Consider the following 23,755-nt stretch of genomic DNA (forward strand, 5'->3'; position numbering starts at 1 on the left):
CTCCCCATCTCACCCCCTCCCTGCATCCCCCCCCGAAACCACCCTCAGGGTGCTTTTCCTCTCCCATCCCCCTGCACCCAGCTGTCCCCCCCTCCCGCTCCTCCCACACCCCCAACCAATCTTCACAATAATTCAGGATTAGGGGAGGAAAAAAAGCCCACCACCAAGCTCCTTTTTAACCATTTATTGGGTTTTTTCAGGCCGGGGGAACCAGTTTCCAGCTCAGCCGCTGCGCCACGAAGGCGATCGCCCTTCCCGGGGGTAACGGCGGCAGGCAGTCGTCGGTGGCCAAACACGGGGGGCCGTTCAACACCCCACCGCTGTCGTCCCACCAGCAGCTCCCTTCTCTTGTTCACAAGCACCAGATCTGGGCTTTTGGGGCTCCTCCCCCCCCCCCCCCCCAGTTTGAAGGCTGAAGATGCTTTTGGAGCATTTCTAAGCACGAGCTGACGCTGGGCACAGAGCAGCCGTTACTGCTCCCAGCTCATCCCCACAAGCAGGGCCGTAATTCGGATTTCATGGAGGGGGAAACCGAGGCATGGAGGGCTGGGGACAGAGGGGCCGTGCTGGGGACATCGCACCTCGCCCACTGGGAACCCGCAAGCAAAAGCTTTGTCTCCTCTTAAACGAGGTTTTCCTGGACCCCAGCAGCTGCCCTTGCAGACATGGAGCTGGGAGGGATTTTTCTTGCCCCCCCCTCGGTGCCCTGGGCGCTGCAGGGCAGAATCGCACCCTCGTTTCTCTCCTCTGGAGCAGCTTTTCCGCCTCTGAGCCCCAACATCAGCTCCCAGTGGACCCCACTTCACCCTCCCCTGCTCCCCGGAGCAGCCCTCTGCCAGCAGAAACCCTCTCCCCCCACCAGACCGCAGGAACCAGAACCAAATCCGAGTCCAAAAGTCTCCATCATGCCAAGAAAAGAATTTTTTTCCCTTCTTTTAATAACGCACAGTAACACCCCGGGGCAGTTTGGGGGGGGTATCCCCAAACCTTGGGGGGTGAGCTGCCCCCACCGCCCCAGCAACAAGGCTGGGCTCGTGCTCTCGCCCCACTGCCACCGTGAAATGCGGGTGCCGCAGCCTGAAGCAGGGGGTTTCAAACCCTCCCAGGGGCCGCTGGAGCTGTGACTCGATTCAGGAGCCCCGTCACTGTGCTCTGGCTCCACCTGGAGCATCACTAAACCATCCTGTTAGGGGTAAAGACAGACAGGAGCACAGATTCGAGACAGACAGACGGACTATCCCAGCCTGAGGTCGGTGGCTCAAAAATCCACCCGCTCTGCCACATTCTCCTACTTTGCTCCTGGAGACAGTCAAACCCTGCGGCTTGCTCCTGCGGCACCAAGCGACGCTGGCGACGCAGCCGGGACGCTTGCGGGGCCAGAGCGGGAAGGACTGGCCCACCCTTTCTGGGGGGGGGTTAGGGCAAAAAAAGATCTACCATTGGCGGCATCGCAGGCTCCCGCCCGCCCGCAGCCCAGTCCCAGACCCTTCTCTCGCTGCACTTCGCAGGGCAGCGGCCACCTCCCACAGCTCCGCATCTCCCACCTCGGCCCACACGGCCCTTCCCAAGCCCCCTAACCAGAGGCGACAGCAGCCAGGCATCCTCCGAGAGCTGGGCCGCCGCTGGCGCTCCCCGTGGCACGTCTCCCTCCATTTCAGATCAGTCGGGCTTCTCCTTCCAGCTCAACCTGCAGGTCGCAAACGCCTGTGAAGTTGATCGCCTCACCAGAGGCAGAGGGAGGGGACGGCTGCTGAAGGCCATCTGCTGCGGGGCTGCGCTTCATGTAGGCCTGCAGGGATTTCAGGAGCTGCTTTGGTTTCTTTTTGGTGGATGACTCCAGCTCTGGGGAGGTCAGAGGGAAGTGCGTGAGGACAGAGAGCATCGTGGGCGCAGCGCGCTCCTGGGGCAAGGTTTCAACCCGTATATTATTTCTGGTGTCTCAACGTATCCCCTTGGGAAAGGGCACCATTATGTTTCACTCCCTGAGCAAAAAACTCCTCACCAAAACTCCCAGCCAAGCTCAGCATCACCCCAAGATCCCCCAAGATCCCCCCAGGAGGGAAAGCCTGGGGAGACGGGACCAAAGCAGAGCCAGACCGTGACAGCTGGACCCCATTTGAAGAGGGAGCCATTAGCGCGGCGCATCCAAGAGCCTCTGTTGACATCAGTCTCCTCCGGAGTAAATAATCTCACTGGTTAATTTAGTGCTCGCTGCAAAAAGCACGCTGTCAGCGGAGCCGCTGACGCCCCGCGCTACAAACAGGGCCTTACACAACCGCACTGCGTGACGTGAGCAAGCCCAGGGAGCAAGGAACACCCCCGTTTGTCACCCGCCTCAAGCCACCACGACACAGCACCCCTCTGAACACAGCAGGTGCTTCCACGTGTGCTCATCTTTTAAGATTTGAGATGCAAAATGGGGGGGGAAAAAACACCCCACAGGGCCCTCGGGTTGTTGAAAATCTCTGTGTGAAGATTAAGTGATGACGGTTGGGGCTTTCTGGGCGTTGCACCCCTCAGAGCCGGGCTTGGCAGGACACAAGCTTGCTGGGAACATACTGGGTCTGTCCTCTGGGCCTCAGGTTACTTCCCTCGGCTGGGGAAGGAGGGGAAAGCGCAGGGAAACGCACCTTTTAGGAGGAAACCGGAGTCGGCAATGGTCTTGTGCTGCCACTTCCACACGCGGTAGAGCTGCAGGAAGGCCGCCGCGTACAGGTCGTTCAGCACAGCGATGACTTGCTGCCTGTGGTTGCACTCCCTGGAACAGGCAGGGAGGGGCTCAGCCGAGGGAGCTGCTGGGGAGGGACCCCGCTCAACGGGAACGAGCAGCAGATGCCCTTTGAGGGCCCCCAAAATCACCACCGAGCCCGGCTACAGAGCCGTTGGCCGCTCCAGACCTCACCTGGAGAGACGCTCCTCCCTCAGGGCCTGGATGACGATGCGGGTGATGTTCACGGACATGATGCAGAAAGGGAAATACTGCAAGAGAATGAGCATTATGGCAGCTTGGCTGGAAAAAGCCGCCTCTCTTGTGGCACGCAGAGGTGCCCAGACAACACCTCCAGCCCTTTTATGCCGCATCCATGCAGCCCCAGACCTGTGAGATGGCGGCCGCAGGCAACAGATCCACGTAGCAGGACAACAGTACTACAGGCTCAGGCTTAGATGGGTGCTGTGGGTCAAGCCAAGCTTATAACCAGGCTTAAAGCCAACTATAGCAGACACCAAAACACCAAGTTTAAGGAGACAAGCTCCACTCACTCCCATTTTCACACCACGCTGCTCTTCACCTGCTTCCCTGGCACTTTTAACCTGCGCAAGTCCCGCTCCAAGGCAGGATCCAGGAGCAAATCTCCGATCGCCACCAGGATGGTAAAAATCTAATTCCCGGCATAAAGCCAACGCCTGGACTTTGGCTCCAGGCTCTGATGGGAGCTCCTCGGCTCTTTGGGGACCACTTTCCTCCCCTTACCAGCATGAGGGGGGTTAAGCAGCAAAAAGAAGTCAAGGCCTTACTTTGAAGGGAAGGTTTTCGTGCTTCCCCTTCCTCGAGCATTAGAAACAAACGGGTGGATACCGCTGCAGGGAGCAAGGGAAGGCGGAAGGACATGCCTGGGTTTCGTGCTGGGATAGCTTGAAAATCTCTTGAGCCAGAGGCAGCGTCTGCGAGTCCATGACAAAGTACAGCATCTGCATCAGGCCCAGCATGCCCGTCCCTCGCAGGTCAGTCCCGGGATCTGCACCTGGAAAGGCGAAACAGCTGGTGGAGCGAGGGTCGGCACAGTCGCTCTCTGGTCACCTGCCCCCTTCCCCTGGCTCTTTATACCCTGTCCCAGTGTTTCAAGAGGAATCACAGCAATTTCCCTTCCTGAAGGAAAGCTTTCAGGGAATTTCCCTAACCGGACCCAAAGGGTGCCACACCCTCTTTCAGGTGGGCATCAACAAGCCCTTGCTCTCCCACCCATGCACCCACTCCCACACCTTCTCTAGGAATCAGCAGCTCCAAGCTCTACCCAGCCCAGGGCACAGTTGGCTGGTAAACTAACACTTGAAAACAGCTGTGTGCTCGACAGGACGGAGGAGAGGGAGCCATTCCCCTCCTGTTGAGGGTTTTAGGCTTCATTAAAACCCGGCCTATTTAACTCGCGAGTCAACCAGCCTGAAAACTCCCTCGAGGCCGCACATGACAGCTTTAATCATGCTGTTTTTCTTACAGAGCCGAGGCTGAAAGCAACCTGCAACGCAACCTTAGTGACAGAGCCCTGACCTGCGCTTCGCTAATAAACCAGCCCACCGGAGACGGCTCATTAGCCACAGAAGATCGCTTGCTAATGAAGAGCATTAATGGCCCGGGCAAAGCAGTTATGCCAACTAATTCTTGTTATGCCTGCGCCAGCTGGACACTGGCAACTGCGGCAGCGGGCGTTGGTATTATCTGGCCAACCAGATGTTGTACTGGTTGTGACAGCTGGCTGGGGCAGCGACGGATCTGCCACGAAACCAGGGCTCGGTTCTGGGGCTGGTTCTGTTTTGTATCTGTGTCAGTGGCTCTGTTTCTATCTTGGCTGCCACCAGCGTGCCCTGGCAGCCCAGAGGGCCAGCCGTGCCCTGGGGGGCACCGAGCCCTGCATCGCAGCCGGGCGAGGGGAGGGATTGTCCCGCTCTGCCCCGCGCTGGGGCGGCCTCACCCCGAGTGCTGTGGGCAGCGTTGGGCGCCGCAGGACATGGAGGGTATAAAGCTACTGGAGAGTGTCCAGAGGGGGCCACGGAGTTGGGGAAGGGTTTAGAGGGGAAACCGTACGAGGAGCGGCTGAAGTCCCTGGGTTTGTTCAGCTGGAGCAGAGGAGGCCGAGGGCAGCCCTCATGGCGCTCTGCAGCTCCCTCCCGAGGGGAGGAGGAGGGGCAGGGCTGGTCTCTGCTCTCTGGTGACCAACGCCAGGCCCCGAGGGAATGGCAGGGAGATGTGCCAGGGGAGGGTTAGGCTGGGCATTAGGAGAAGGTTCTTCCCCCAGAGGGTGGTGGAGCCCTGGAACAGGCTCCCCAGGGAGGCATCATGGCACCAGCCTGGTGATGTTCAGCAAGTGCTTGGACAAGGCCCCCAGAGACACGGTGTGAATTTGGGGTGTCCTGTGCAGGGACAGGAGCTGGACTCGATGGTCCTTGTGGGTCCCTTCCTGCTCAGGACATTCTGATTCTGTGATCAGTGATCTGGACAAGGGGATCTCTGCACCCACAGTAACTCCACAGGCAACACCAAGTTGGGCAGGAGGCCACACCTCAAATCCTGTGCTCGGTTTTGGGCCCCTCGCTACAGGACTGACACTGAGGTGCTGGAGAGCATCCGGAGAGGGGCAATGAAGCTGGTGACAGGTGGAAAGAAGAAGTCTTATCAGGAGTGGCTGAGGGAGCTGGAACAGGACAAGGAAATTACTTCAAGTTGCGCAAGGGAGGTTTAGAGTAGATATTAGGAAAACTTTCTTCACCGAAAGGTTTGTCAAGCATTGGAACAGGCTGCCCAGGGGAGTGGGTAAGTCACCTTCCCTAGAGGTATTTAAAAGATGTGTAGACTTGGGGACATGGTTTAGTGGTGGACCTGGCAGTGCTGGGTTAATCGTTGGACTCGAGGATCTTAAGGGTCTTTTCCAACCTCAGTGACTCTACGAAACAGCAGCTGCATGAAGGGAAAGGAATGAACAGCAAACGCTTTGCACTGCCTCTGGATCCCACCTGCGGGGGAGGGAGCAGGACCAGCACGGTCTCTCAGCAAAGGTTTGCCCCAGCTCTCTCCCTCTGCCCTACCTTGAAAGCCAAGCTCTTCCCAGTGCGCCCCATAGCGTGGGCAGCCCAGCCTGGAGCATGTTAGCTTCTTGTAGATGGTCTGCAGAATTCTCATGTGCACGCTCTCGTTATCATCCAAACCACCTGGTAGGGAGAAAACACCCCTCAGCATCTACAAAACGCCCCTCGGCATCCCTGCCCCGCTGCCCTCGAGCGCTGGCGCAGAGATGCGGTGGGGAAAGTGCCGCCAGCTGCAGGGTAAAGCCACGGTCCAGCTGGAAATGAAATCCCACAGATGAGAATGGTTCATGGTGACAAGGAGAACGTCCTGGCCACGTTTATCCCACTGGAGGGGAGAAGGGAAGGAGGAAAAAAAGCCTTGGTGGTGCAGAAATAGAAATAATACGACCAAGTGTTGTATGAGCATGGGGGTAACAAATAGTTTGGGTGTCCCAGGAAGCTTTCCTGACTGAAGCAGTGCTGCCCGGGGAGCCACAACCAGCCGCAACCCACAGGTGGGGAGCTTCTGTGTGCCCAGCACATGCAACCCACCACGGGACAGCCAGAAATCACACATGTCAGGCCAAGGCACCAGGGGGATCGATGTCTCGTTTGTTTCAGTCGCAAAACGAGGAGCGGGGAGGGCTGTAGAGTTGCAGAGCACCCGCCCAGTGCCACGTCAAGCTGCTGTGGCACAACGGAAAGGGATCAAGAGATCCATCATTCCCCACAAACAGCGAGTACATCTGCAGCAGGGAGCGAAGGAGACTGAGAATGTATCCTTTGGGATACTCAGCTGCCCTGGGATAAGCGGGCAGAGACCCCACTACACCCCCAAGCCCCCCCCAGTCGCTTCCCATGAAGCTCATGCAATAAGAGGTGATGCCGCCGGGCCAGTGGCTTGCATGGGGACAGAGGGGACACTCACACTGCGCCATAGCCAGAGCCAGCTCCCGCTCTCCCTGCAGCTGCGGCTGGAGCCGGGGAGGGCCGAAGAGGAAGTGAACCAGAGCAGCCAGGCCCTGCCTGCGCACTGTCGCCTGGACCTTCTTCTGCAGGGGAGAAAACATGCGAAGGAATGATCGGGGCCAGTCCCTCGGTGAATCGGGCAGGAGAGAAACCCATGGGCAAGGCTGGAGGGACAGGATCACGAGACGAGCCAAGCTGAGGGAAGGCAGAAAGGAAAGAGGGGAGTGCCACGCTTCTCCCACCGCACTCCCCTCTCCTACTTACTAAAACTATACCCCCCCTCCCCCCAAGAGAAGGCGAGAGTGCAGGGCCCTGACCATACCCTGCACTCGGAGAGGTCGGCTGTCTGGAAGTACTGCAGCGCTTCATTGAAGGAGATCAGGGGCGCAGCACTGGCCGACGTTACCCCCAGCCCTGCAGGAGCGCAGAGAATGGCATTAGCCACCCCATTGTGAGCCCTGCCCTCCGCTCCAGCTTCATGGTGCCAAAATCAGCTCCCACCTCTGGCCAGAGGGGCTGTTCCAGTGCGGGGAGTTTGCTCTGACATAGCGGGAGGGTGAAGATCTGGGGAGCCAGGGAAAGGCAGCGGGTCTCCCATCCCCTCCCTCTCCCTCCTGACCTTTCCCCAGCTCTCCCCCCACCTCCAAAAATGCCCCCCAGCCATGCACCCACCCACTCCTGCCCTCTGGGACCCAGCTCCCTTCCCCTGCCCAGACCTTTTCTGTCCAACTGTGTAACAACCCCCCTTATCCCTGGCACTGCTGGCCTCACAGCTGTACCTGACTGGATCTCTTCCACAGCCTCCCATTCCTCCTGGGCTCGCCGCAGCTCCTCACTGATCTCTGCCAGAACAAGGGCACGCTGAAGGTTAGGGTTGTCCAGGACACCTAGAGGGGGGTTGTTGCCTTCCCCCAGCACTGCTCAGGCCATCTCAGGGCAAGATTTCCCCTTCTCTGGGGATAAACCCTGACCAGAGTCCCCCAGGACACTGCAAGGCTTCTCTTGGCAAGTCTGGGACAAAGCAAGGCAAAGGCTTCGCCAAGCTGGAGCCAAACAGATTTGCTCGGGCTCCCTTTAAGCTCCCTAGGCATTCTCCCCACTAGGAAACAATGAGACCAAAAGGAAGCAGAAGAAAAGCTTACCAGTGCCAGCGGTCTGCCCCGCTCCCCACGTGAGTGCCTGCAGGAGACCATTTTGTCTCAGAGCCAAAATCTAAGTGGTGACAGAGAGAAACGCAGCCGTCACGCACCAGAACAGACCCAGAAAAACCAACCGCTTGCCCAGATCCTGAGCTCTTCCCTCAGGGAACCAAGCCCATCCTCTGCCTGCAGGCTAAGGGCCGCGCCAGCCGGCTGGAAGGGCAGCTCGGAGCCCTTTGGGTGCCTTTTTGGTGCGTTACCAGCTCAGGTAACGGGAAGGCCATTTTTGGTACCCAGAGATTTTTTTGCAGGGAGGTAAATGGAGAAACAAAGCGACAAGCCCTGGGGGTGGGGTCTGAGGCTGCCCGGGGGCCGGGGCACGGCGGGACAGGCCGCCCCGGGGGCAGAGCCAGGGGCAGGGCTCGGGCCTGACACGCACGGGCAGGGACTTGCCGGGCGCGGGGAAACGCTGCCGCTCCTCAGGCCGCTCCGAGCCCGCGGCGCCTCCGCTCATGCCCTGCGGGGAAGAAGGCGGCCTCCCCCTCTCGGCGGGAGCCGCGGCGGAGCCTCAGGCGGCGGGGCCGCGTGGCACCGGGGGTGTCCCGGGGGTGACAGCCCCCTCCCCCGGCGGCCTCAGGCCTCTCCTGCGGCCTAGCCCCCCGCAAGCCCCGGGGCGCGCCTTCCCACGGTTCCCAGCTCCCAACCATCACCCCCCCACCCCCACCGGGCCGCTCTGCCCTTTGACCGGCCGCCCTTTGACCCCGCACCCACCGGAAGCCGCGGCGGGGCCTCCCAGCCCGGCCGCTCTCCCGCCGGTGCCGCGCGGCCGCGCCGCGGAGTGCGCAGGCGCGGCCGCGGTGCATGCCGGGAGCTGTAGTCCGCGCAGCCGCCCCCAGGGACACAGGACTACAGCGCCCGGCAGGTGCCGCGCGGGGCGGGACGGCGGCGCGGGAGGGTCAGGCCACGCGGAACGCGGCCGCCCGACGGGGCGGGCAGGGCTGTGCGGGCCGGCGTGGCTCCCAGTGTCCGAAACCAGTGGCCAGTAACGGCTTCCAGTGCCCAGTACCGGTGCCCACAGCCACCTTCCAGTGCCCGGCACCAGTGACCCATGCCAGCTCCCAGTGCCCGGTACCAGTGCCCACAGCCAGCTCCCAGTGCCCGGTACCGGTGCCTACAGCCAGCTCCCAGTGCCCAGCAGCAGTGACCAGTGCCAGCTCCCAGGGCCTGGAACTACTGCCCCATGTAGGCTTCCAGTGCTGTCTTGCAGCTCCTGGTACCAGCTCCCAGTACCTGACACTGGTACCCAGTACTGCCTCCCAGAGCCAGCTCCCAGTGCCCAGCACCAGTGACCAGTGCCAGGTACCAATGACCAGTGCCAGCAACCAGTGCCTAGTAACAGTGACCAGTCGCCACTGGCTCCCAGGGCCAGCTCCCGGTTCCTGGCACCAGTGCCCAGTGCAAAGTCCCAGTGCCTGTTACCAGCTCCCACTACCCGGCACCAGTGACCTGTACCAGCTCCCAGTGCCTAGATCTAGTGCCCACTGTAGGCTCCCAGTGCTGTCTCGCAGTTCCTGGTACCAGCTCCCAGTACGCAGCACCAGTAACCAGTACCGGCTCCCAGCATGTTGCATTAAGAGGTGGAAATTCAGCGCTGTCAGCCCATGAGGGATGCACTGACAGGACGGTCACTCTTAGCCCAGTCGTGCCCAGTAACGCCTCACGGCTGGATCCAGTAATAGTGCGGTTTATTGCAGCAACAAAAGTACAGGTCTGTGTCAGATTGCTGGTGATAAATGCACTGTCTGCAAAGCATATGTGAGTCTAAAGCGCTGAAACACAAAACACAAAATAACGAGCTTGTTCTCTCGATTTCCCAGGGGATCAGTAGGTGTAACCAAGTGTTCGAGTCTCGCCCAAAGGCATCCCTTTGTGGGGGGGGAAGGTTCAGCCCTCAGACTGATCCCAGCAGGTGCGATGGGATCTTCCCTCACATCCCTCTCTCTTGGAGGCATTTTTATACTATTGTATGTTTAGGTGGAGCTTGGGTGGCTCAAGTGATAGAGACCTTCGTTATTGGTGGGTGTAGGAATTCCTTGCATTGATTTCAAGGTATAGACTAAGAGAAATTCAGAGCGCAGCTCAGTGAGGGGTGGTTGTACCTTGGAGGTGGGTAGCCTTGGGGTGGAGGTGTGTCTTTTAGTATTATAATGAGATATAATGAGCAAAGCTCACCCCCGGGGCATGATGTGCAGGCACGGTTCCATGGTTCCATCCAGCCCCCGGATCTGCAGTGATTTGTGGATGAGCTTGGCCACAAAGCCTTTGTTTCACTCCCTCCTCCAGCTATCTCCCCCAGAAGAGCACGCTGAGCCCCCGCAGCACTCTGCCCATCCAGAGCCCACTGCCCAGCACCAATGCCCGGTACCACCTCCCAGTGCCTGGCACCGGTGCCAGCACCCAGAAACAGTGTCCAGTGCCAGCTCCCGGTTTCTTGTACCAGTGCAGAGCACCAGCTCCCAGTGCCTGACACCAGTGACCATTGCCAGCTCCCAGTGTCCAGTGGCAGCTCCCAAGCTTGGCACCAACGACCAGTGCCCCGTGCCACCCCCCATTGCCCCGTGCCACCCCCCAGTGCCCAGAGCCATCTCCCACTGCCACCCCACAGCGCCCCGAGGCGTCTCCCAGTGCACCGTGCCCCACCAGTGCCCCCTCCCCTGCTCTCGCCCCCGCCCCTCCGGGCTCCCCCGGTGCCGCCGCCCGTTCCCCGCGGGGCGGAGCGGGGCGGAGCGGGGCCGCCGCCGGACTACGCCGTCAGACCGGAGCATCGCCATGTGGCCATACGCGCTGCTCTTCCTCGCCCTCCTCCTCCTCCTCTTCCTCCTCCTCCTCGCCCGGCTCCTGCGGGGCGCGGGCGCCCCCAGCCCCTTCGCCGCCGACGCCCGGCGCCCGCCCGCCCCGCTCGTCACCGACAAGGCTGCCCGCAAGACGGTCCTCAAGGCAGGTACGGGGTCTGCCCCCTGCGCTCACCGGCAGCTTAGTCCCCCCTTCCCCCCCGGTGGGACCCCCCACCCCCGACCTCTGCCGGGGGCATCACCCCCACCCACGGCGGCAGCTCCACCCGGGGCAGCATGAACCCCCCAGGGTGGGGGCACCCACTGGCACAGCATCACACACTAGGGTGGCATCTGCCCCCTTGGCTGTGTCATTCCCCCGAGCGGCGTGTCCCCACTGTGCGGCATCACCCAGCCAGGCGGCATCGCCCCCCTGGGTGATATCCTCCCACGGTATAGTGCCACCCCCCTTGGTGACATCCCCCCGTGCTACGGCATCACCCCCCAGGTTGGTATTGCCCCCCCGAGCGGCCCCCTCCCCTCCAGCAAAGGTTTTGGGGTCACCTGCCGGGTATCAGGCGCCCATTCGGGGGGTGCCACATCCGACCGCTGAGGATGCCACCCCCCCGCCCCCCCAGTTTTCTCGGCAGATAAAGTCCCCGAGAGGCTCGATGCCATCGTGGTGGGCAGCGGCATCGGGGGCCTGGCAGCTGCTGCGCTGCTGGCGAAGGTGGGCAGGCGGGTGCTGGTGCTGGAGCAGCACGGGAAGCTGGGGGGCTGCTGCCACACCTTCAGCAAGAAGGGCTTCCAGTTCGACACCGGTACGGGCCATTTGGGGTCCCAAATTCACCCCTGGGTGATCGTGACGGGGGGTGGGGTGAGGGGCTGAGCCACAGGGTGAGGCCGCAGGGAGCGGCTGGGGGTGGGGGGATGCCTGTGGTGGGAACCGCACCCCTAACACCTGGAGTGGGCGTCCCCAGCACCCGCCCCGCCGTTATACAAGCACTTTTTCTGCATGAGTGACGTGATGCCGCACACCTTCCATTGCCCCAGAATCCTCCTGCTGAAGGATGAGGTGCTGCCGGTCACGCCCTGTTGTTGTAACGCCAAGCCCCTATAGAACTCCCCGTACCCAGCCCAGGCCCTGTAGAATTCCCTGTCCAGGGGATGTCACATCAGGGCACATCTCCCTCAGCGAACTCCTTCCAGCAAGACAAAGTCCAGGTCTGTACGTCCCTCGAGTTGCACGGGATTAATTATTTACAGCAACAGAGAGGGCAAAAAAATATCAATGGCTAATAAAAATCTCAAAAGCTGCTTAAAAACCTGCAGCGAGCACTTGGTTTCCCTTCAGCCTGGAGTGGTGGGGTGGATGTTTCCCATCTTTTCCCTTTCCCCTCCACAGGGAGCTGCTGAGGGGGCAGAGGAAAAAAAGGAGGGTGCTGTGCATCCCAGGGGTACAGGGTGGGGTGTGAAAAAGGGAAAAAAAACCCTAAAATAAATGAAAAATACATTGTCCAGGTATCCACTATGTGGGGCAGATGGAGGAGGGCTCCATCATCCGCTTCATGTTGGACCAGCTGACGGAGGGGCAGCTGGAGTGGGCTCGGCTGCCAGCTGTCTACGATGCCGTGGTTTTGGGGGAGCCAGGCGGCGGCAGAACGTATCGCATCTATTCGGGGAAGAAGGAATATTTCCAAGGCTTGAAGGAGCAGTTTCCCAGGGAGGGGGCTGCTATTGATGAGTTTGAGCGGCTGGTGAAGGTAGATGGGAGCTTCGGCTTTGCTGCAGGGATGGGATGGGGGGTGGTTTTGGCTCTGGTCCCTCTCTGCGGGGTCATGTGAGGAGGGGAAATGCCCCCCCACCAAACACCCAGGTATCGGGCAACTGCAGAGAATAACGGTGTTGCACAACCCATCCCTGCCCGACCCCAAAAGCATTGGGAAACACATCCAAAAAATCTCCCTTTTCTGCCTCAAAACCTCAGTGTCGCACCCAGAGTTTTAAGCCCACTCCCCATGGATGCTTGTGGTCCCGTGGGATGCGCTGGGACCCCTGTGAGCCCAGACAGCCCCTCTGCCAAGTGCTGTGGGATGATGGTCTGGGTCCCGCCAGCTGGCGGAGTCATTGCAATCATCAAAACAGTGCTAAATTAGCATTAATTAACACATGCCTTGAAACCACTGCAAAGGTGGGAGGCCTCCGCTGCAGGGGAGGGGTTTTTTGGGGGGCGGATGCTCCCCTTGGCCACAGCTCCCTGGGATGTGGTGCTTAAGAGATGCTGTCGCCTCTCTGCCAGCCAAGTAGTAAATTTAAGGGGAAAAAGATGCTTTTGAGCATCTCTCGAGCCCACACCAGGGTTGGCTGCAGACCCCTGGCAGCGGATGCTCAGCGACAGCCTCCCCTCCCGCAGAGCGTCAGCGGCAGGACCGTGCTGTTGGGCTTCCTGAAAATGATCCCCCGGGCGCTGGCGACGCTGCTGTGCCGCTCGGGGCTGCTGCCGCGGCTCAGCCCCTTCTTCCAGCTGACATCGCGCAGCCTGAAGGAGGTGGTGGACAGTCTCACCACTGACCACGAGCTCAGGGCTGTCTTCAGCTACATCTTCCCCTCATACGGTAGGTAGCCAGGAGGCTCCGGGGCACCGTGAAGGTGAAGTTAAACCCTTTAAAAAAAAAAAAAATAACATAAGAAAACCCTTTTTTCTTTGCCGCTTTGTTGTGGTTTACAGGTGAGGGATGCTGTGTGCATGGATGCTCTGCCAGCATCCTCACCCCAAGCCAGCGGCTGGTTGTCTCCGTGTTCCCATTGCTCGCCTTCATCTCTTTCCCTCCGCATCCTTCAGCTTCACGGTGTGGCAGCGTCACTCCTCTTACACAAGGGAACATCTGCCCACCCTTAACGTCGCGCTGGCACCCACCACTCCAGCCTCGCCATAACCTTTTCGCCCTGAGCCTTCCCCTTCCTTGGTCCCGTCCACCCGGGGGTTTGCTCAAGGCCCCAGGGATTCCCCTGGCTCAGCAGCTGCAGCCCGAGTTGCAAAAGAGCCACAGGCTTTGCCACGGGGCCGCCCACGTCTGACACCCCCGCTGGTCCTCTGGGCACCAATGACCCATTGTGTCTCAGCCACATCCGTCCTTCCTTACAGCATAGCGTCCAGCTGAGGACAGGGCATTCCTCATCCTAAAGACTTCAGGATAAGCCACAAAAACCACGGTTCAACACAAACTCCCCTTACGCTGCCCCTTTTTTCAGGTGTGGTCCCCTCCAAGGCCAGCTTCTCCATGCACAGCATCCTGGTGAACCACTTCCTCCATGGCGCCTGGTACCCCAAAGGTGGGGCTGGAGAAATTGCCTTCCACATCATTCCCGTTATCCGGAAAGCAGGAGGCAACGTGCTGGGAAAGGCGCCGGTGCAGAGGATCCTGCTGGACTCTCAGGGCAAAGCCTGTGGTGAGCCTTGGCACGGGATGGGGCACATGCGGCTTCTCCCCACCACGGTGTTGCTTTTAACCGGACCCGTTCCTCCCCTCCTCGCCTTTTCCTTCCAGGTGTGAGCGTCAAGAAAGGCCAAGATTTGGTGAACATCTTCGCTCCCATTATCATTTCAGACGCTGGGGTCTTCAACACCTACGAACGGCTGCTGCCGGCGGAGGCGCAGGCGTTGCCTGGTAAAACACGGCAGCGCTGGGTTTCGTTGGGGTTGCGGCATTAACACCCCTCGCAGCCACAGCACGAAGCGGCTTCTTTATAATTATTTCTTAGACATCAGCAAAACCCTGTCATTCATGTTGTGGTATTCAAAACATGACCCCTGGCCATACATTTCTTTGTGCAGGGTTTTTAATCAAGCCTAAATTAAATTGCCGAAACTGGCCGTTCAGCTGGCAAAGCCCTGGCTTGCTGCTCGGTTTCCCCAAAACCCACGGCATAGTGCCCCAAAACCTGTGAAAGCTGGTGAAATATCCACTTAAAGTCGGGTTGCTGCCACAGAATCCTGCTGCTTTGGAAGGGGCACTGTTGGGTGGGAAGGGGGCATGGCTGGGTGGGAGCTTTTTGGTCTACAACCATTCAACATTTGCAGAGTAGGACACATTTGAACCCAAGAAGGTCATTAAAAGCAGCAAAAGCTCAAGCCAAGCATACCCTAAAGCATCCCCCACAGGAAATCGCAGTGCTACTGCCTTCCTTACGGCTTGCAGGAGTTGCCATCCCACCCTTTGGGCACACACGGGATGTTTTGAGATAAATCAGGTTTTTTGAGTCAACATGGGAGCAACATAGATATGAGTGGGGCTTCTTCTAGGAGAAACCACTTCTCCATAGCTGAGGATCCCAGAAGACGCTAATTTTCCCCTTCTTCCCTCCCTATCACAGCGATCCAGTCTCAGCTTCACATGGTGACGCACAGCGAAGCGGCTTTCACTGTCTTTGTAGGTCTTAATGGCTCAAGGGAAGAGCTGGGGCTGGAGCCCACCAACTACTTCATGTATGCAGAAGATAACCTGGATGAAATGTAGGTTTGGCTTCACCTTAGATGTGCTTCATTAAGTGTAAGGAGAGGAATTCCTGGGTGGTGACTCAGAAAACGCTCTTGGCAGAGCCTCGCTCCATGGAGATTTGCAGGTAGCAAGTATTCATGGAAAGGTTTGCATCAAAACCCACCTCAAACCCTTGTATCTCTCCGCAGAACGAATCGCTACCTGGCTTCTTCCAGGGAAGAAGCTGCCAAGAACATCCCTCTCCTGTTTGTCACCTGCCCGTCAGCCAAGGACCCCACCTGGGAAGCAAGGCACCCAGGTAAATGCCCAACCACCCACGCTTGGGAGTGGCTTGAAAACTCTTGCTGGGTTTTGGTTCGTTTGATGGTGGCAAACAAGGAGTTTCTCCTAAAATAGCCATGTTCAAAGCTGCTGAGCAGCTTGCTCACGGAAACTGGTCTTTGGGATAACTGGACGAAGGATATGGGACCACAAAGACCTGGGGACGTCCCAGGTGTTTGCATGGGGAGGATTGGGTTTGCGGCAGTGAAACGGTGGCGTGAGGGTGGGCAGAGGGACAACGGCCCCAACCTTGTCCTGCTGCAGGTAAATCCACGCTGGCCATCGTGACCTTCGCCAAATACGAGTGGTTTGAGGAGTGGAAGGACAAACAGGTCAATAAGCGGGGAGATGATTATGAGAGGTTGAAGACCACCTTTGTGGACACCATCATGCAGGTTGTCTTCAAGCTCTACCCTTGCATCGAGGACAGGGTGAGGAAACCTGGGGCGCATGGGTCCTCCAGCTAGGTCCTGCCTACCCAGCCCCATCCTGCAACTGTAGGAGCAGGGTCCAAGTCTGCTGGATGTGAGGTCCAGCACCAACCCATCACCACTGCCTCCTGACCATGGTGCATGGGGGATGTGATGGTCCTCCAGGACCATCCTGGGACCAAACTTGGCCAGAACCACCACCCAAGGGTCTAAAGGGAAACCTGTCCCAGCCCGAACCAGCTTTCTGGAGCACAATGAGACACCCCACACCATCACGCCTACCCCATGCAGACCATTTGTCCCCTTGTTCCCCTCCCCAGATCGAGTACATCGAGGGAGGGACGCCCCTCACCAACCAGCACTACCTCGGCAGCCCCAGGGGGGAGCTCTACGGCATCGACCACAGCATCGCCCGCCTCCAAGCTGAAACCATTGCCACCCTGAGGGCGCAGACGGCTGTCCCCAACCTCTACCTGACAGGTACCACAGCCACCATGTTCTCAGATGAGGGCACCTCTGGGGAAGCTGGAAGGTGGGGATAAAAACCCCCTTCAATCCTGCAATGAAATAAGAGGACAAGCTGCTGATGTGCCACGGGGTGATGCAAGAGTCACTGGAGCATGTTGAAGTGCATCTGTCCCGACAGCAACGAGCTGCGCCTCCTCTGGGATGTGGTCTCCCTGCCCAGCACCAACTGATTTCAGCTGGGCAGGATGAGGCCCTTTCCCTGCTGGGGAGAGAGAAGGGGTCAAGGAGGGAGGGGTTTTGTGGGTTCAGACCCCAGGGTTGGCCTGGGGGCAGCTGGAAGGTGAGGAAAGTGGATGGTGGTTGGGGATGGCGGTGGTCAGTTGGGGGTGGGGAGCATGGCTGCTCATGGGTTCCCACCACAGCTGCTGCCATCGCCGCCTCCTGCTCTCTTCCAGGGCAGGATTTGTGCCTAGGGGGCTTCGTGGGGGCCCTGCAAGGAGCCTTCATCTGCGCCAGCGCCGTCCTCAAGCGCAACCTCTACGTCGACGTGGCATGGCTGCAAAAGCGCACGCAGCCCACCAACGTCAAGAAGAGGGACTAAAGCCCGCCATCCCACCAGCCAGGACCTCCCTTCCCCCCAGCCCACTGGATCACCCCCAGTGCCTTATTTTTCAGCTGTCGATCACCGTAGCACATCCTTCTTTAATGTAAAGTCAAAGGGTTACAGCCCAGGAAGATGCCATTCCCATTTCCAGCAAGCTTGCCTTGGACCTTACCCACCTAGAGCTCACCTCGTTCCACCACGATGTCCATCACTAGCAAGGAAAAGCCAGCGCTGATCCCTGGCCCCCCTTTTGAGGGCAAACCCCTTCTCCTGGCGTAGGAAAGAGGAGCTCCAGGAGCTGCCGTGTGCAGCAGCGGCCAGCATAGAACCCCAAAGACCAGGCTGCAGCTGCTTCTACCAGCAACACCCATGGTCGCTTGATGCCCACCAGTGTCTGACAGCTGCCGGGACCATCTGGAGAGCATCAGCCTTCACCTGCATCCCCCAGACCCACTGGGTCAAGGGCAGCGAGCCCGCCAGGGGTGCTTTTCCCCTTTGAGATGGCAGCTTTGGCACCGAGTCGGGCTCATGAAGCTCCACATGGGACTCAGCAGCCCCGGGGGCCGCAGAGGAAGCAGCACCTCCCCAAGACAGGGCTGGGCACAGGCTTGCCCAGGTGGTGTCAGGCAGGGTCAGTAAACCCCTGCCAGCCGCTGGACGGGCACCGGCTGCGTTTGAGCAATGGGAAATCACACCGGCCTAAGCCCCATCGCTGTGTTTTAACGAAGACACCTGGGAGAGGCTCACAGGCACAGTCCCTGGGGGAGGAACCAGCTCCTGCTCAACAGGGAGGTGGAGCGAGTGGGTTCTTCTGGCTTGCCAAGGCCAGGCACGAAGGCTGGAGCGATTTAAGCCAGGTTAAGAGCTATGTAGGGGCAATGGTTCCTGGTAGCTGTGGACCAGTGTGCTCCGCAACGCTGTGACGTTTCAGTGCTGCTCTACCCGCCATCGCCCAGGGACGTGTGATGGCACAAACAGCCACTCCTTTAGCAATTAAAAAAAAATAATCTAGCCTTTCTGTCTGCTGGGAAAAGCTTGGGAGCATGATCAAAGTCCTCTCCAAAGGGCAAGGGAAGCACGTGAGACCAGAAATAAATGAAAAAAAATAACCATCATCTTGTGATTTGCGCCTTGTGATGTGGGCTCAGCAGGGCTGGGTTAGGGTGGCAGAAGGCGGCTGCTTTTTGACACTCCATGTGGGCAAGTTTGGAAAGGGACGGAGAGAGGGGATGCAGCCGAGACCCGTCCTTGTGAGCGTGTCGCTGGGGGCTCATCCCGCAGCAGCACGGACTGTTTTGGGGAGGAATAACTGCAGAAGTGCCATAAATGGGTACCCCAAGTGGGTAAAACCAGGTGGCAAATGCCTACTGCCTCGCCCGGAGCAGGCAGTGTTAGGCAATAAGCAACACTGGCCAAAACGCCCTGCTAGGAGCTCACGGGGGAAGCTGGAAGGGGCCGTTTTCCCCACGGTCAGTGATGGGAAGTGGGAACTGCCTGGCTTTTTGAGGACACAAAGACAGAGACACGGTGAGAAAGGCAGGGAGGGATTGCCTGGCTGCTCCTGGTGCTTCCCGCACCGTGGCATTTCCATCCCCCAGCCCTCCCCAACCCCTCCCCATCCCCGCGCAAGTAAAGAAACCCCCTTTTTAATTTTTGTTTTTCCACCCTACATATGCCCCAAATGCTCGAGGCTGGATGGTGCCGGCCCGGCCCTCTCACGGCTGGCAATGCCGGCCGAACCCCAACCCTCTCCTACCGCCGTGAGTCACGCCCAGGTGCCATCTCGCCGCCGCAGCAGGTGACAGGGCATCGCTCCTGCCTTGCCCTTGACATCCAGTCACGCTGGTGCTGAGTCAGCCGGGGAGCAGGATACGCTCTCCTGGACTTCCTGAAGGAGCACTCGGGGCTCGCTGCGAGACAAGCCTGACCTCCGCGGCAGTGCAGCGGGGGCTTCGAGACCCCCACCCATCCCAGGGGACATCCCGGCATGTCCCAGCCAAGGCAGAGCCGGGCTCTTGTCATCGTCAACACCCATTTCCACAGCAGCGACGGTGATGTGGTGTTCGGGACCCGGAGAGGAGCCAAGAGGGAAGCGGAGAAGCTTTCCAAAATACTCTCACGACTCAACTACAAGGTGAAGCTGATGCATAACAAGACAGCCAAGGAAATAGAAGACCTCTACCAGCAAGGTACACGCCCCCCCACCGGCCCCTAACGCCCCTCCTCAGCCCCCATTTCCCACCTCTCGCTCTAAGCCCCCTCCCTGGGAGCCTGAGCTGACGCTCAAGGCATCGGTTCGGCCGTGTCGTTGCAGAGCGTCGCTGTGAGCACGGGGAGTACTTTGTGAGCATCATCTCCAGCCACGGGAAGGAAGGGGTCTTATTTGGTTGCGACTCAGAGCCAGTTAAGCTGAGCCGGATTTTCCAGATTTTATCCTCAGAAAAGTGCCCGGTGCTCACCAAAATACCCAAAATCTTCTTTATCCAGGTAACACAGCCGCTGGATGATAATTTGATCTTGTTTTTGCTAAGTTTGTGCAGAATTAGACTGGCCCAAGCGTGAGGCTTGAGGCTGCTGCCAGTATAAATCTGTTTTAATTGTTGATTTTGGTACATCCATGTGAGACCTTGGTCCCTTTTTCACTCCCCAGCTTCCCACAACCCTCCATCCCTCTCTCTTCGTGCTTTCACTGATTTTGAAGACTCCTTGCTCCCTACAAACACTCCTCTCCCAGCCTGTCATCATCCGTACACGTGTCCCTCCTTTGGGAAACAGCCTCAGACTTTTCCCAGTGTCTCCACTTGATGGTTGGACTTGATGATCTTAGAGGTCTCTTCCAACCTCAGTGATTCGATGATCCTAGGAGCGTTTCTCCTGGTGGTTGGCACCCTCTGCACTACCTGGGTTGAAACCAAATCATCTACCACAACACATGACATCGCTGGGATCAAATATGCCTCCCAGACGCCACCAGGGAACAGACGAATCAGTAAAAGCTGCCTTCAAATCCCATCACCGTGACATCTGGGCGCAGCAAACTCCTGGGGTAGGGCTGGGAGAAGCCCAGCTGTGAACTCATGATGTAGCAGGGAGGAAAATAAAGCCCCCAGCTGGTTCCCAAGCAGCAAAGCAGCGGGCAGCGTGAGCATGCCCATGCAGGAATGGAGCTCTGGAAGTACGCCTTAAAGCTGACATGGCAGGGGGGATTAGATCACTGAAGAAACAAATAATTCGGCAGCTGGACAGATGCCAGCAGATAGCTCTGCAAACATCATGCAAACATACAGACAACTTTTCACCTGAAAGCCAGTCGGGGACGTCCCCCGACAAGCCAACAAACCCGGAGACTGATCTGGGCACCGCAATTTGCGGGCAAACCTCATGGTTGTGCTGGTGAACGCCGTCCTCAAAGAGCAAACACCGCAGGGCTGAGGGTGCGAAGAGAAGGGCTGCTTCCCCTCAGCATCACCCCAGCTCTCGGGTCCCCCGGCTCCTGGTGGCCCTTGTCCACCTCTCTGGGCTGGCCGGTGCCAGGGTGGTGCAGCTGAGCGAGGATTGACCCCTGGAGGGGAGTTTGCACAGGGAGAGGTGAGGGGATGCTCCCCTCTGCCCTCATACTGGGAGACGTCCACCGCTGCCATTTGGTCTGGTCCCAGCCAACACGACCCAGCAGAGGTGGCTCCAGGTGGGGGCGAAGCGTACCCTCAGGGCAGCCTCAGCACCACTAGTCCCTCCCCAGCACCCTCCCAACACCAGCCCTGCACTCCACCCCTGTAAGAAAGACCGAACCATAGAATCACAGAATCATTAAGGCTGGAAGAGACCTCTAGAATCATCAAGTCCGACCCCAAACTGACCACTACCATGTCTCCTAAACCATGTCCTGAAGTGCCACGGCTACACAGTGTTTGAACCCCCCCAGGGACGGTGACTCCCCCACCTCTCTGGGCAGCCTGTGCCAGGGCCTGACCCCTCTGGCAGGGAAGACTTTTTCCCTCATCTCCAACCTAAACCTCCCCTGATGCAGCCTGAGGCCGTTCCCTCTCGTCCTGTCACTGGTGACTTGGGAGCAGAGACCAGCCCCCCCCTCACTCCAGCCGCTCTCAGGCAGCTGCAGAGAGCGAGAAGGGCTCCCATCACACAGAATAACGGACCATGCACAAACTGGGCTGCCTGCGGGCTGCGCTCCAAGGGGCATCTCTCTCCCAGCATTTCTGGGTTCACACGTGCAGCGCAGCATTTACCATGGTGGGGAAGGCCGAACGCATGGAGAAGGGGAACCAGCCTCATGAGAAATGCGTAGGGAAGAGAGGAGGGAGCCCCATCGCCAGGCTCGTCAGGAAGGGAGGCTTGGCAAAGCTGCTCTGTGATGGATGAGGAGGGAAGGGGAGGCTTGGTGGATGCGAAGGGAAGGGGATGGAACGGGAGACGAACCACGTGGGGCTGTAGGACTCGGGGAGCAGGAGCTAGGAAGGGCTCTGCACCAGGGGATGGGTTGTAGGCTTGGCTTGGGTGGGGGGCTACAGGTCCACAGGGAGCTCCCCAGAGACCCCAGGAGCTTTAGGCTTGCCCCAGAGATGGGCAAAAGGAGTGGAGCAGGGGGAAGCTCACAACAGCTGTTCTGCCTACAGGCTTGCCGGGGGCAAGAATTCGACCAGGGGGTGGTTGTGGAGTGTGACAGCGGGGAGCCCGAGCCAGGGCGCGAGCCAGACTGCTTCTCCGACTACCTCTCCATCCCTCCCCAAACCGTCGTGATGTTCGCCTGCAGCCCAGGTAAGGGAGAGCCCCCGACACACCAACGCCAGCCGAAAAGGTTTCCTTTTGGAAACGTTGCCATCACAGGGCCAGGGCGCAGCCAACGTTGCTCTCCTTCCTTCACACTCTGCAGGCTACGTGGCCTTCCTCAGCATCTCCGGATCCATGTTCCTCCAGGCCCTGCTCAAGGTGCTGGAGGGAGAGGAACGTCACCTGGCCCTCAACCGCCTCATGACCCGCATTAACTGGGAGGTGGCGTTTTGCTGCCAGGCCAGGGGCACCTACGAGGGATGCAAGGAGATGCCCTGCTTCGTCACCAACCTGCTGCAGGAGGTCTTCCCCTTCTCGGCACCCATCATGGAGGAGGCAGACGGCGTCTGAGAGCTGCCAGCTCTGCAGAGGAGCCCGAGGGGCAAAGAGCAGCACCTCGGCTGCCAGAAGTCCCCTGTTGCGCACAGAGAAAAAAGGACAAGTTACAAGAAAACCAGCAGAAAACGTCTCTGAAAAGGTGACCAGCTCAACCTAGGACGTGCCGGAGCTACCGGGGGGAGGTTTTAACAAGCCAAGGGCAGCTGGGGCAAATCCTACCACGGGACCTTCCGCAGAGCAGAAGCAGCTGATCTAAGCACACGACAGTGCAGCAACACCCAAACGCCCTACGGCAGCAGCGCCGTGGCTACCCACAGCCCCGGAGGGGGACGTGAACCTGCTTCTCGCCCTGGTTCCCTTACACAGAAGAGCTCCAACCTGGCAAATGCACTCTCACCCATTTTGTTTTTTCCTTTTAGTCTAAATAAACCTTCACAGGCCATGGACTTTCGTCTGACAGAGGCAAAGCTGATGAGTTTACCTGGCTGGTGCCCTACCCATAATGAAAATACTGCTGCCTTGCTGTAAACATGACCTCAAGTTCGAGCTGTTTGTTCACGAGGCCGTTTAGAAAATCATGGCTCTTAAAAAAAAAAAATAATAGGGTGGTTACCAGGATCTGCAGTCGGTGGGTTGAGCTGGGAGCTGGCGTGAAGGTCAGGGAGTGCATTTGGGAGCATTTGCTCGAGGTAGATCTCAGAGCTCATGACAAATAACCGGGGCCTCGCGAGCTTCCTTCTTACGTGAGGATGGGGAGAGGGGGAAGCTCCGGCCGGGGTGCGAGCGGAGGGGACGGATGCACTGGGACACCTCAAGGGCTTGATGTATTTGCTCAAGGTCTTCTCTTCCCATTGCCTCTTTCGTCCCAAGAATAAACACAAAAGCCACATCAATGGAAAGCCTGACGGGCTCCTGCGCAGAATGCGGGGCCATCCCTGGAGTAGGAGACGGGACCGGTCCTCAGACGGCTGCAGGAGGAGGGAGGCGCCGAAGGAGGTGAAGAGCTCCACTGAAGCGGGCAGAGTTTCACCCTGCGCTCATGCGTTAAGCTCTTCATTACACGTGCGCCGCCTCCACCCTGAGCTCCTCTCAGATAAACTCTGGCCGTATTGGTATTTCTCAGCGTAGCCCTGAGCAATTCAGCCCCAATAAGCAGAGCCCAACCCAGCTGGCCGGTAGTTTAGGTTTCCTTTAGCATGTTTTCCACTCCCGGACTTTGGCTCGCGGGTAGGCGTGCGGTGCAGCTGCCCGAGCTCGGCGCTCGCCGCATCCTGGCACGCGTGGTGGGGCGCTCGTGCCGCCGCCTCTCTCCCTCGAGGGACATGCAGGGTTGTTCCTTCCCCCCTACATTCGCTCTACCTCTAGGAATGAAATAGTTTTGGGACCTTTACGGCACGCTCAGATCAGGGGGGAACTGGGCAAGGAGTTCAAACAGCTCTTGGAGCACAACTGAGTAATTCTTGTTTCTTTGGGAAATCGCCCTGAAGACACGCAGCAGAGCGATGCTCTGATCTCCTGCAGCAAGGCTTGGACGAGCGCTCAACCCAACGATCCCACGTGCGGACGAGTGGAGTATTTTCATTTTGATCCC

The 23,755-nt window shown here is 58.8% G+C and overlaps 3 protein-coding genes and 1 long non-coding RNA gene across 14 annotated transcripts; 2 read left to right on the forward strand and 2 right to left on the reverse strand.

Moving 5' to 3' along the window:
• Nucleotides 1–172: 172 nt before the first annotated feature.
• ELMOD3 (ELMO domain containing 3) lies at nt 173–8,787 on the reverse strand. 10 transcript variants are annotated; one of them, XM_075117449.1, is made up of 11 exons: nt 8,658–8,731; nt 8,326–8,403; nt 7,890–7,959; nt 7,527–7,589; nt 7,070–7,161; nt 6,707–6,830; nt 5,800–5,922; nt 3,613–3,743; nt 2,903–2,979; nt 2,631–2,758; nt 173–1,842 (listed from the first exon to the last, which is right to left on the reverse strand). In XM_075117449.1, exons 2-11 carry the CDS (start codon nt 8,398–8,400, stop codon nt 1,655–1,657), a joined length of 1,071 nt encoding a protein of 356 aa, XP_074973550.1. In that variant the 5' UTR covers nt 8,401–8,403; nt 8,658–8,731; the 3' UTR covers nt 173–1,654. The 10 variants fall into 10 exon arrangements, with proteins under 10 accessions (XP_074973550.1, XP_074973542.1, XP_074973549.1 ...); XM_075117441.1 differs by lacking the exon at nt 8,326–8,403 and having other exon boundaries at nt 6,707–6,942; nt 8,658–8,728; XM_075117448.1 differs by lacking the exon at nt 8,326–8,403 and having other exon boundaries at nt 7,890–7,926; nt 8,658–8,722.
• A 1,858-nt stretch (nt 8,788–10,645) lies between these two features.
• On the forward strand, nt 10,646–18,157 carry RETSAT (retinol saturase). Of its 2 annotated transcripts, none has more exons than XM_075117425.1 (11): nt 10,646–10,887; nt 11,356–11,538; nt 12,239–12,480; nt 13,131–13,332; nt 13,970–14,167; nt 14,266–14,385; nt 15,092–15,230; nt 15,405–15,514; nt 15,802–15,968; nt 16,289–16,448; nt 16,892–18,157. In XM_075117425.1, exons 1-11 carry the CDS (start codon nt 10,716–10,718, stop codon nt 17,035–17,037), a joined length of 1,839 nt encoding a protein of 612 aa, XP_074973526.1. In that variant the 5' UTR covers nt 10,646–10,715; the 3' UTR covers nt 17,038–18,157. The 2 variants fall into 2 exon arrangements, with proteins under 2 accessions (XP_074973526.1, XP_074973527.1); XM_075117426.1 differs by having other exon boundaries at nt 15,152–15,230.
• Nucleotides 11,955–22,206, reverse strand: LOC142068204 (uncharacterized). Its single transcript, XR_012664221.1, has 2 exons — nt 22,117–22,206; nt 11,955–13,379 (listed from the first exon to the last, which is right to left on the reverse strand). It is a non-coding gene; the product is annotated as an uncharacterized LOC142068204 (long non-coding RNA).
• Nucleotides 18,210–22,610, forward strand: LOC142068193 (caspase-7-like). Its single transcript, XM_075117456.1, has 4 exons — nt 18,210–19,229; nt 19,355–19,527; nt 21,672–21,813; nt 21,929–22,610. The coding sequence occupies exons 1-4, from the start codon at nt 19,028–19,030 to the stop codon at nt 22,174–22,176; spliced, it is 765 nt and encodes a 254-aa protein (XP_074973557.1). The 5' UTR covers nt 18,210–19,027; the 3' UTR covers nt 22,177–22,610.
• The last annotated feature ends 1,145 nt before the right edge of the window (nt 22,611–23,755 follow it).

This window comes from Phalacrocorax aristotelis, chromosome 24 (assembly GCF_949628215.1).
Source record: "Phalacrocorax aristotelis chromosome 24, bGulAri2.1, whole genome shotgun sequence".
In the NCBI taxonomy this organism is placed as follows: domain Eukaryota; kingdom Metazoa; phylum Chordata; class Aves; order Suliformes; family Phalacrocoracidae; genus Phalacrocorax; species Phalacrocorax aristotelis.

What these genes read in the sequence shown, in the direction of transcription:
- LOC142068193 (XM_075117456.1), top strand. Translation starts at nt 19,028, where the DNA reads ATGTCCCAGCCAAGGCAGAGCCGGGCTCTTGTCATCGTCAACACCCAT. An exon ending in AGAAGACCTCTACCAGCAAG is followed by an intron (nt 19,230 to 19,354) that starts GTACACGCCCCC and finishes GTGTCGTTGCAG; the next exon opens with AGCGTCGCTGTGAGCACGGG. An exon ending in GATGTTCGCCTGCAGCCCAG is followed by an intron (nt 21,814 to 21,928) that starts GTAAGGGAGAGC and finishes CACACTCTGCAG; the next exon opens with GCTACGTGGCCTTCCTCAGC.
- RETSAT (XM_075117425.1), top strand. Translation starts at nt 10,716, where the DNA reads ATGTGGCCATACGCGCTGCTCTTCCTCGCCCTCCTCCTCCTCCTCTTC. An exon ending in AGTTTGAGCGGCTGGTGAAG is followed by an intron (nt 12,481 to 13,130) that starts GTAGATGGGAGC and finishes CCCCTCCCGCAG; the next exon opens with AGCGTCAGCGGCAGGACCGT. An exon ending in ACCCTTGCATCGAGGACAGG is followed by an intron (nt 15,969 to 16,288) that starts GTGAGGAAACCT and finishes TCCCCTCCCCAG; the next exon opens with ATCGAGTACATCGAGGGAGG.
- ELMOD3 (XM_075117449.1), bottom strand. Translation starts at nt 8,400, where the DNA reads ATGAGCGGAGGCGCCGCGGGCTCGGAGCGGCCTGAGGAGCGGCAGCGT. An exon ending in GGAAGAGCTTGGCTTTCAAG is followed by an intron (nt 3,744 to 5,799) that starts GTAGGGCAGAGG and finishes TCGCCTTTCCAG; the next exon opens with GTGCAGATCCCGGGACTGAC. An exon ending in AGGGAGGAGCGTCTCTCCAG is followed by an intron (nt 2,759 to 2,902) that starts GTGAGGTCTGGA and finishes TGCCTGTTCCAG; the next exon opens with GGAGTGCAACCACAGGCAGC.